General features: G+C 41.0%; 1 protein-coding gene across 1 annotated transcript in view; it reads right to left on the reverse strand.

Moving 5' to 3' along the window:
• Nucleotides 1-4,892: 4,892 nt before the first annotated feature.
• Nucleotides 4,893-12,080, reverse strand: part of sh2d3ca (SH2 domain containing 3Ca) — a 60,860-nt gene continuing 53,672 nt past the window's right edge. The window contains exons 10-15 of the mRNA XM_008286232.1: nt 9,980-10,109; nt 9,685-9,800; nt 9,196-9,367; nt 8,999-9,110; nt 8,697-8,903; nt 4,893-7,075 (exon numbers count right to left, since the gene is read on the reverse strand). Of these exons, the coding sequence (XP_008284454.1) occupies nt 6,900-7,075; nt 8,697-8,903; nt 8,999-9,110; nt 9,196-9,367; nt 9,685-9,800; nt 9,980-10,109 (913 nt within the window). The 3' untranslated portion in view covers nt 4,893-6,899. The remainder of the gene's footprint in view (nt 7,076-8,696; nt 8,904-8,998; nt 9,111-9,195; nt 9,368-9,684; nt 9,801-9,979; nt 10,110-12,080) is intronic.

Consider the following 12,080-nt stretch of genomic DNA (forward strand, 5'->3'; position numbering starts at 1 on the left):
GCCGGAAGTGACGTGTTTAAAAAAACACAAGTTGTGATTGGCTGTGAGGGGATTTAACATAACGGCATTCTGTGAATAAACTTACATTTGTTTATGAATAAAACTAAATTATAAAAGTAAAACACAATGTACTCGGTAGGAATACATTTATTTTGCAATATTACAATGTGAGAAATGTGAACACTGTTTGTTACACTGGATAATCATCTGACCCAATTGTTTTTGTTAAACAAATAAAAAAAAATAGTCATAGATACACACGGTTTAACGGTAGAGGTGCTTTTCTTGACTCACCTCTTTCGTAAAAAAAAAAGGAGTCTGAATACAGAATAATCAAGAGATACAAGAAAAGTTAAAGATTTTATTTATTGGGTAATAATCATGATCTAGTTCTTGACTGAATTACATAACACACAGGGGACTTTTTGATTTACCAACATGTATAGATAACATTACAATCACCCATGTGACACATAAACAACATCATGATTCCTGGAAGTTGCTTTAATCATAACAACAACAAAATCCTGCGATGAGGAAATAATATCAGCAATAACAGCAACAATGAAGATGAAAGAAGGACAAATTACAGGCACTGATTTTTGCCTTTTCATGTCTGCAGCTTGCAGCTATTTTTATCTCAACATCACCAGAATCCAAGGCACGTTTCTCTTGATATTGTCACACACTATATATATTTTGACCCATGAATCACACCTTATAGTGTCTTTGTTGGTACTGCACAGCTTTACATGATGCACTGCTTTTTCTGGTTTCAGCTGTGACACACACATACACCACATTGACATTTTTTGATGTATATTTTATTCTTCATGAAAAAAAAGCACTTATTTATTTTGCTTGTTTGTTTGCTTTGGAAAAATACAGAATACTTTAAAATATGTCGTATGTCAAAATACAAGTGCATAACCATTTAAGCAATTTGGACCATGTGTTTACAGGGTTAGGGTTTTTTAAGGTGGTTTTTATGCTTGTGGACCTATATAACCACACAAGCTCAACGTCATGATGGTAAACAAGTAGACGATTGAAAATTACAATATACGAGGAAGGTTCATTTGTGATAAGATTGACTAGATAGTTTTGTAAACCTCCACCGTGTTGCTAAGTTACTTTTATTTTAATGAAATTAAAAGACACTTTTGAGAAAATTTGTGAAAGATATTTAAACTTAAATGTCTATTAGATGCCTGGCAGTATTATAAAAACTTCAGCACATCTTCTGTGTGAACATATTCAACGTTTTGTTTCTCCTGAGCTCTCACTACCTCGTGGACTTCTTGTTGGTGAAATTATTCGCTGCACTTCTTTCTAGGCCAAAATCTCTGCAACTACTAAACTTCAGAATGGTGTTTCTATTTAAGAACTAGCATCCCCTTGGACTTGACTTTATTTTGGAGAATGATCACAATGGAAGCTCGTCAGTTTAGCTCTCTCTCACACCCTCTAACTCTGCATTTGCATGTCTGCGTGCGTCCCTCAGTGTAAGAGTGTGCAGAGGCATGACTTCAGTGTGTGAACGCACATCTGTCCCTTCTATCCCTCTCTCTCCCTTCTTCCATACGTCCTCAATCATACGGGTGACAGTTCCAGTCCCAGTATACAGGGCGGCGGAGGCTGAGGTGGGGGGTGGGATGGTGGATGGTCAGGGGGGTTTGAATTGCAAATCTGCTGCCTTCTGTTGGCGTCCAAGCCTTCGCAGGCCCTTCCTTGTCTTTATTCATGTGTTAATGAGGAGTCAGTGCAGGGGCAGATAGACAGATCGACCAGGGGCCTGGCGGGTGCGAGGAAATATGAGGCGTGGGTGAGGAGGCAGGCGGGAAAAACGAGGGACGAGCGGACGGCTGCAGTGGAAGTTTTGAAAGATAATGAAGACGTGATGAGTGCGATTACTGGATGCCGGTCTTCTGTAGCGGCTGGAGCTGAAGAGCATCCTCACGAGTGAAAAACAGTCATGGGGCGAGCTCAGAGGGAGGCAAAGAGGCAGAAGACGAGGTGTGGGTGGGATTTTTTTACGGTCGCAAGTTTCATGGTTACAGATTGTGTTAGCCGGGAATGATCACACCATCGCTGCGTGTCATGTCACATTTGCTAAGCTGTGCTGAGGTACAGCTGTTTAGAATGGTCGTTTCTATAGCGTGCTGAAGGATCGCTTTTGTATTGTTGCTTCAGTATACATGTTTAACACTGATATTGATATAGATACATCCTCTGGAAGATCATGTGAAAAGGCTTTTGTGTTTTCAAAGCTGAGAAATATCTTCGTATACATGTCTCTGCTTTCATCACCTCATGCCAATATTCACCCTATAAATTACAATTTCACAATTACAATACTAAACACATGAGGCCAAACAACATTATTTGATTACTTTTGTGGCAAACAATGCATTTTCCCCAATTATTTTCTGTCTTTAAATTACACTAAATTGCAAAATTCCTTCAGCTCTCGCCACTCAACCAAAAGTCGGACAGGATTTTAGACATCGAGGAATCTCACCTTCATGCACATTAACAGCCTCAAATCTGCTAAAAATCAACAAACAACGGGGTCAGGTTTTAACCCCCTCCCCAATATCTGCCTGTAGATGGACAGCAAACGTCAATGCTACGCTGCCAGGCTCCAGCTATAGAGCAGCCAAGGTCACACATGATCAGATGACAATGACCAACACAACGGATTAGCTATAGAAGGACTGGGGGGAGAGATTAGGGGTGAATTGATGACGGTTGGCTGGCTGGCTGGCTGGCTGGCTGGCTGGCTGGTTGTCTTGCTGGCTGGCAGGCCTGGGAGATCTTGGGTCTGTTTCAATAAGGAACATAAAGAGCTGAAATTAACATGTACCATGATACCAAGCAGAGAGAATCCTCTTAGAGATTACATCCATAACATGCTACGCCTATGGAAAGGCGGAGACAAAGACTTGGGCAAATGATAATTTTCTATTGTGGCAGATTATGGGGGCATCCTATCCCATTTGATTCCATTGTATTCCTTTCTCCTCCACGTTCTCTTTTTCTCGGGATAAATTTGGCTTGGAACAAACTTGACCCCCCTCTCCTCAGCAGAACAGCTGCCAGGCCGCACTACTGCCTCCTTCATGAGGGGAGTAAGCAGCAACAGCAGTATTCCTGAAAACATCTGTGTTTTGGTGCAAACACACACACACACACACACACACACACACATGTTGACGAAAGCACACGTTGACGCACAAACACACGCGTGCACACATGCGGACACACGGACACGCACACACTCCATCTGTCTTCCCTCCCTCCCACTGCCAACACCGCGGGTCTGTCTGCAAAACAATGTGTGATGCTACACACAACACGCATGCTCCAATGGTACATTTTCAAGCACAACACCACAAACATGCTTGCATTTTTTTTTCCACCTATGAAGATCATTGGAAGCACTAACAGGTGAGCTGAAGTGGCCAGAATTGTGCAAACGAGTAGATGTACGATGGAGAAAACGGGATTTTTCTGTCTACTTGATGAGGAACCAATAAAATTCAGGAGGTACTGCACTGCAGCTACGTAAACCTAAACTGGATCAGGAGCTGGATACATGATGTGGGGTAAAGATAGCAAAGTATACATCAGAGAAGGGCCAGCTTTGGTTTGACAGTGAAATGCTGCCCCCTACTGGCTGCCACTCTGCATTACAGGAGAATGGCTACTAAAAAGACAACTTCCTTTAAGTTTTATACTCATCGCTTCTAAAACGGGCAATTATCTAAAAGTGATGGTGGAGTTTATATAAGTACACTTTGGGGCTACATCAGGGCAGCTCAGCGTCCTCTTCGTCTATTCCTGAGAATTCCCGTAAACATTTATATCGCTTATTTTCTGTGGTGGAATGTTTTCCTGAAGTAAAAGGAGCAATACCACGATGTAGAAACGCTCTGCTGCAAGTTAAAGACGTGCATTCAGACTTTTTCTTAAGAAACTATTCAGAGATTTTAGATTTTAAATACAGAAGCACTCAATATGTAAAAAAAATCATTTAAAAAAAAATGAGGTTATATGTGTTTTATATGCAGGCTGCTGCATTGCAACTATAAAACTTTATTAAAAAATATTCTAAACCAGTGAATTTGTATTCTTAGCACAGCAGTTTGGATTTTACTTCAATATATATATAAAAAAGAAGTAAAATCTATACTAATTGCATTCCCTTACAGATTTAGTTTGACTGAATTTGATTTAAATTTGTTATATTCACCTGAATCTGCAAAAATAACTGTAGCGGTTAGAAACTGCAAAGCAGCAAAAAAGTACAATATTTTTATTTGGAACATTATGGAGTCGAGAACAAAAGCTACAAACAGTTTTTGAGAAAATGTACTTATTATTATTGCATCGCTTGCTTACTTTAAGGGGTAACTTTGGAAATATTTTATATTTTAAGATGAAATTTAAAACAATAAATGTGTCCATTTGTGACATTCAAGCCTGAGTTTATTTGTTCCTTTAGACAAATCTGTAAATCTTTTTTAAAAAACTCACAGTTTTGTTTAACAATTTTCTAAAACATCTCATCAAACTGCAGCTGCACCTATGATAGAATTTATAAACTGACAGATTGACAGATGATGCGCTTCAATTATTTTTTTATTGGGTTGTTAATAAAGTTATTTATCAAGCAAAGATTTTAAACATTCCTGCTTGTCCATGGTTATGATTTACTGGTTTGTTTTTTTGTCAGACAAAACTATTGGCTCGTCAAAAACATCCAGAACTAGCATGGCATTCATAATAAATCATTTAATGGCTTCAGTCACAGATTTGACGCTCTGGTGAGTCTTAACTGTGCTGCTACAGACAATACCAGCGATGTCCTGAACAAAGAATCCAACTCATTGACACAAGCAATCATTTTATTTGAAAAAAGTGAATTGCTATGTACAGTACGTAAAAAAACATGAGATCGGTCCTAAATCGTTTCTCGTCTTGTTTTTGTTTTTTTTGCTTTTCAAGTTCATCTCATACAGTCCTGTTGAACACAACAGGAGGATCCACGCGCTGTCAGAGCATTCCTGTACATCATTCAACAGAGGACAAATAAAAACATTTCACATCATCATCATCATCATCATCATCATCATCATCAGTGTTACCTGACCTAAACCAGCAGGCATCCTCTTGGTCTCAGAACACACCGTACATGTGTTAAATCTCTACATGTCTTCAGCATTATAATTAATGATTCTGATTTTTTTTGCTGACTAAAGCGCCCCCTGTTGGACCACAATGGGAACATTAACCACATGAACTCTGCTGCCAATGTAGAAAATGGGGGTTAAACTCAATCAAACGTCTCCAATGAGCAGGTCTAGCATCGAAGGAACATTTTCTGAATTATTTCAGCTTGAATGAGATCTGATCATCTCTTCATTTGGAGAGGAAAGGTTCAGGATTGACGACTTCCTATAATATTCTGAGCGGGGGTCTGTTCCTCAGGGGTCTCAGCCCTTGGTTGAGATGATTGCATAGCTCTGAGAGTCGGCTCTCAGGCCCGTATACTGCCAACACAGCAGTAAGGTAAAACACTGAGGAGTCCACCACAATGTGATCCCGTAGAAATAAAATGACTCCAATCATTTTTTTTTTAGCTCTATTGCTGAAAACAACAAATTTCAAAAGCACTCATCCATCGGAGACATTCTCTGTAGCCCAGCTGTGGTACGCACATCCTCAGATTCATGAAAAGAACCAAATCTGAACTGAAAAACAAAAATAATTCAAGATGACAGATTTTCATTCATCATTTAGGATTTTTCCACAGACACAAAACACCCTCACTGAATCATCCATCTGATTTTTTTTTATATTTAAATTGTGATTAAAGCAACATTTTACTCGGTGTAACATTTATCGGCGCATGCGTCAACCGTTTAAATCATTTCAGCAAATAGTTTGAGACCAAAGCACGTTCATAAATGCTTAAACACTCAGTGAAACATTGCTTTAACTGAAATTTAAAGTGTGTACATTCCACATTTCTTCCACGATGCCGTTCTCAGCTACATTTTGTGCACAGGACGCACGGTATCGGATGTGTTAGTCAAACAGCGGGAGGTTGCTTTGTTCTCTTAACATTTTTAACAACTCGCTAAAGCCCTTCGCGTCGAAGTTTCCGCATTACTTCTGCAAATGTTTCATTTCTGATACATTTATTAATGCATGCCTGGTACATTTTTAATGGGATTCGATGGGACTGCTTGATACATATTTGATGAGGTTTTATGAGCAGGGTTTTCCTCGGAATGAGCGCCGACAGATTCTCATGAAGCAACGTCCAGAATGTTTTCCATGTCCTTTGATCAAAACAAAATAAATAAGACAGAAATAATAAGAATAATTAAAAAAGAAAAACACATGAAACGCTAAAAATGAAGGAACTCAAACACGCTTACCGACACGCACACACACACTCACTCACTCGACTTAACATCTATATATGAGCTATGTAAGTTATTGTTGTCGTTTCGGCTACAGCGCTGTGAGTGTCTGTGGAGCCATTCTGTAGCTCTGTTTGGCCCTCTGGGGACACCGTATGCTGTTCGCACTAGAGGAGCTGGTCACCCTCCTCTCGCTTGCATTTAAATATTTTAGCGCCGAGTGAGGAAGTCCGCAGAGAGGAACAGAAGACACTCTGCGCCTTGTTTCTGAGTCCACAGTGAGTGCAACACGTGTTGGAAGTGAGACCCTCCTTCCTGTTCCCCTCCTGCTCACTGCACATGCTCCGTTAGCTGCCTCTTCATTCGCTCTCCCAGTGTTCAAGCTCCACGCGTTACTGATGCAAAACAAAGACCGTACCGCCACCAGCGGCGAGTGCAAAGTTGTTTTGGCGAAGCTGGCGGCTGCTATAGCTCGCTGTGGCGCACGGGAGGCTCCAGCTTGTGTGATAGGGCGGTGAGGACCTTGTCGAACTTCTCGTAGCGCTCCGATTGGCTGCCCTCGGAGCCGCGGCTGCCCCACAGGAGGCGCATCTGGAACTCCGTCTGGAAGATCTCGTGAATCTCTGCTCGCTCCTGAAATCCTGGAGAGGGGAGGAGAGAGTCGAGGATGTCACTCTATGTAGACGACATGTTACTAAATGTTACTAAAGAAAATAACAAGATAATAAAATGAAAACAAGACTCTGGGAAAACTAAAACTAATTGGTTTCTGGCTTTATTAAAAATCTGATTAAAAATAATTAACCCAAAAAATAAATACATAAAAAAAATACATGTAAAAAGTCTTTAAAATAGTCTGTTCATCTCTTTGTTTATACAGAAGTTTACATACAGCGTATGTCTCTCTCTTCTATTAATTACCACATAGAATAACAGGATATGATTACTGTCACTCCTACTGTTCCAAATATAAAGAAAGGTAATGCTTAAATATAATGATTGTGTCTCTCGCTGCACCAAATCGACGGAGAACTCAACATGTGTGTCGTGATGTTTTAGATAAAGTTTCTCCTCAGTGCTCGAGAAGGAAACGCAGTCACTCTACCCTGTAAATGAGCTAAAGATGGATTGGGAACATAATCTTCAGCTCAACCGGTTTTAACCGTATGAAATCTTCACTTTGACTTATAGAAGTGTTGATGAACCGAGCAGACTGAGGTCAGCGTGATCGATGGCAGGACACAGCAGAAAACACAGATGTGAGCTGATAGCTATCGACAGACTGTTCAATACGGCCGTAATGGCCTAAAAGTGAGAACCAATAGTGAGGTATTAAGAATCAATAAAATCAACAGAGTAGCCACAGGACGATGATGCATCAAATCGGTAATGCTGTGACGCCGATGCTGAACATGGTTTGTGTTTACAGGAACATGGTGAGATTTAACACAATACAACATCATCAGGCTGCGGTAAGACAAAGGGATTGTTTCTTCATTTGTGGAAGTCAGTTTGAATGAAATAACAGTCGACTGTAGTATGAGCATTAAAGGACCCATATTGTGCCTCTTCTGCAAATTATTAAAAGAATGTGTCTTTCTTTTTCTGCTTAAAATACAATGTGAACTTATTTTATTTTACACCTTCAACTCCAAAAAACAATAAAAAAATGTTTTGAATCACACGGATCCTTTAAACTAAACAATGCTAATTGCAAAATGGTGGTGAGAAAATTTGCTATGAGAAGAAAAACGCGCTAACAAAATGATAATAGTAATGCACCGATGCTAAGCATTAGCATGTTATTAATTGCTAATTATCACTATATACAGCACATGTAACGTGTGGGTTTGAAGTGTGGTGGCTGGATTCACTTTTCTAAGGGGAAACAGTATGATGGAGACAAATAACTTTAGCACTTGTACTGTCCAGCTTCTTAACAACAACCTCACTTCCTCATTCCAACAGTCATGTGACCACCACAACCAATCAGAATCATGAAAGGTTTAGACTGAGATAACTGTAAATGCACTTCTCCAAAAAAACAAATCTTACTGCTTAAACATGTAAATAAGTAAGGTATGATGTGATAGAAAACCAAACCACATTTTTAGTAAATGATCTGTATAAATTACCACCAAAATGTATGTGTGTGTATATATATATATACTACAGCTGATGAGTTTTGCAGGTACAGTAATGATGATGTTGGATCTCCAAAGCTTTTCACAAATCATCCTAAGAGGAACGTGACCATCTTACCCTGCAGTTTGGTCTCTGTGTTGGTTCGGTAGATTCCCCCGTGATGTGCAATGGTCCGAGCCGCCTCTAGGTGGTACATGACCACATCTACTCCCACCTCGGCGCTCTCCCAGGGCTCCAGCGTCTCCCCGAGGGCCACACCTCGCTCCAGTAAAGACAGGACGGGAATGATGTGGGGGAAAGAGGTGTTGGACAGCGCGCTGGATTCTGGAGGCAAAGGGGAGTTTTGAGTTTAGAGGTTGTGAATAAATAAACACTTTCTTTTTTGTGTGTGTTTGTGAAACTCACACCTGAGCTCTCACCTTTGCCGTCGTTCATATTCTTCATGAAGGGTTTAAGTTTCTTTTCATACAGAATAGCACCCTCTGTGTGTCTCTGGCGTAAAGTTACCCACGTCTGCTCCAGGCGGGAAATCTGAAGCAGCCAACGACACGACATAAATCTAAAGAATGCACCGGACTCTAAACTTTAATGGGCTTGAATGTAATATTGCTCTTACCTGCGGCATCTCCAGGGCTCTCATCACAGCAGCGAAGCCGAACATGTTGCCCAGATTGCTTTTCAACTCTGCTGCTAATTGGATGGTCTTGTGAAGGAGCGCCGCCCTCTCCTCCGTGCTCCCCGTGCAGCCGAGGAGGTCCACGGCCATCATGATGGACATGGTGTAGAACCTGAGGAACAAGATGGCGCTATTTGATAAAACATCTTAGGAAAAGTGAATAGCTGCTGATAGGAAAACCATCGTGGCAGAGTGTAGTGATGTTCAGAGAAATGGGATCTGATGGAGCTTTTAGATGCTGATGAAATATACGTTCTTTAAAGCAGTTTGCTGAATAATTTTACAATGAGGGACAAAGTTAAATAAGAGGAAGCAGTCACATTTAGATTTACATCCCTTCCTTGATGCTATATTGAGAGATATCTACAATAAAAGTGAAGACGATGAGAGCGGAATTAGCAAAAGAGTGAAAAAAACAAGCATTTGTACCTCTCCAGTAGGTCAAGTCTCAGCTGGTGTCCATGTGGTAGTGTCAGTAACTCCAGCCCTGAGGACACTCCCATCATCCTTTGCATTTCTGAGGACACACCTAATATTCTCGCAACCTAGCAAAAAAAAAAAACATGTGTGTTAAGCATGTTTGTGCGATTATGTTTATGTTTGCACACGTCTTTGTTTGTGATTCTGCAAGTCAGCACGGGTGAATGTGCACTTAATTGCTCTTCTATGTTTGGGAATGTGCTCTTGCTGATTGCGTCTATTTGTGTGTGTGTTTGTTTCGTACCGTGCAGTCCACCATGGTGATGTGTTTAGCCGCGGTCCTTGCATCCACCTCAGCCAGCAGCTCTTTGACTCTCTTCAGCACAGACATCTCCAGAGGCTTGTTCTCAGCTGGCATAAGGCAAGACTCGTACCTGTACAGGGATGAGTAGGACATGTTAGAAAATCCAGAACCATGGCATGGAATACCAGAAAAGGGATTTCTACAACTAGAATAGTTTAGTTGTAGCTTATTTCTGATTTCCTGAACACCTAAAGTTGTGTCCACGTGCGATAATATCCAACTACAGTAACTTCCAATGTGCTTTTATTGTTACCTGACAACCTGCTGCCATGTTTTAGTGGATACTAAAAAGGTTATGTTTTATTAAGTTGTAGGAGCAGACTACTATGCCACTCATAAAAGAAAAAAAATGACAGAAAAGAAATCCCTAACTTTAAGATAAAACCATCCCCACATCTATGATGGAGCTCAGGACTTGACATGAGGACGGTCGCTTTTCAACAAACTGTGATTCTGTGTGTGATGAAAAGTACACGATGCTGTTAGGTCCTTATTGATCTTGTCTCTGATAACTTATAATTATAAGTATCTAATGAGGGTGCTGCTGTTGTTCCACATCCTGCTGCTACTTTAATAAACTCAGAGGAAAAACTCGTACAAACACTAAACTTCAGCTCTTGTTAACCTTTCGCAAAAACTTGATTTACACTATTTATTAATGGGTCTCATTAATCTGAGCTTCATCACAGTAAAGTTTTATTCTTATGGACATTTTACTTTGTAATAGATGTGATGTTTTTGAACCGATATCGGTGCTGAACTGTGGAACCTTCCAGAAAGTCACTTGTGACTGCATGCAGTTCAGATTTCTGCTGTGTTGAAAGTGATGCTGAAGTGTTACTTGGTCCGACCTGGTAAAATTGCTGTCGTGACTTTTGCAGAAAAGTGAATTCAGACAAGAAGCCAACACACTCCGACGCCGTCCGATGAAGGGAAAAGATTGCATGTCTGACAGGGGCTAAAGTTTTGGAACCTCTAAAGCTGCACAGATGCACAGTTTTTAACTTTAAATTGATTTTATGGCTCATATTTCAGAGTTAAAAAATCTCCAAAATATAAATAAATGTGCCAGTGCTCTCTAAGGGACGAACTATTAAGTGATGAAATGGCTCCTGAATGACCACAAACACACTGTAAGAGTCATTTCTGCGGTGCTGTTTCATGTTAGTTATGTGCTGTCATGTATACTTTACGTCAATATCGGTAGACATGCTGATGCATCAGTCCGGCTCAATCTATCCTGCCACAACATCAGCTGTTATATGGGATGAGATGTGCCAGTCATTGGCTCACGCTGGTGCCTCAAACATTCGTAGCCTTTCCTGCCTTAACTGCCAATTTCCTCAGTAGTGCTCACAGCGATTTAGCAATAATCCCCCTGCACCAGAATTTCACAGAGGACGCGCAGACATCCAAAGGTGCTGCCTGCGCTATCGCTGCTGCCAGCTCAGTGTCTCCGACCGTTTCCCTTTTACAAGCCTCATCTGCTGTGTCCTCCCAGGGCGCAGTAAGCCCAATAAAATACAGTATCTGCTGTGTCTCTGACCACAGCACAAAGTCTGCCCTCGGGCTGTGTCCCACAGGATTATCAGCTGTTTACTCAAGCCTGTTTTCCAGCCTCTGTTCAGTCAGAGTGCGACTGCAGTGCCTGTCAAAACTGCCTCTCTCCTATATGTGTTTGCCCTCTGTGACAAAATGTCAGCATGTGTATTGACCTTTGAATTGAATATGTTTCGGCGCAGAGAAACGCTGAGAGTCACAGGTGTAGGCGCAGTGGGGGAAATGGTAGCAGATACATCACAGGTTGCATTAATCGAATTTGATTTGGCTCAGAATTCACTTCAGCTACTGTGGGTTCTTTAATCTGACCACACAACCTCCTCTCTCTACATTTTTCGTACCCCTTGCCTCACAGAAGTTTGTGCTCCGTGGTCGTCTTTCTTCGAGTAGCTGCCTTTTGGCCAAGACTTTATCCTGCTGCAGCTGCCCCGCATTAATCCCACGGTATGACAGGTTTGTCTGGTCATCTATTCAGTAGGAA

This window comes from Stegastes partitus, unplaced genomic scaffold (genome assembly GCF_000690725.1).
Source record: "Stegastes partitus isolate 25-593 unplaced genomic scaffold, Stegastes_partitus-1.0.2 Scaffold443, whole genome shotgun sequence".
In the NCBI taxonomy this organism is placed as follows: domain Eukaryota; kingdom Metazoa; phylum Chordata; class Actinopteri; family Pomacentridae; genus Stegastes; species Stegastes partitus.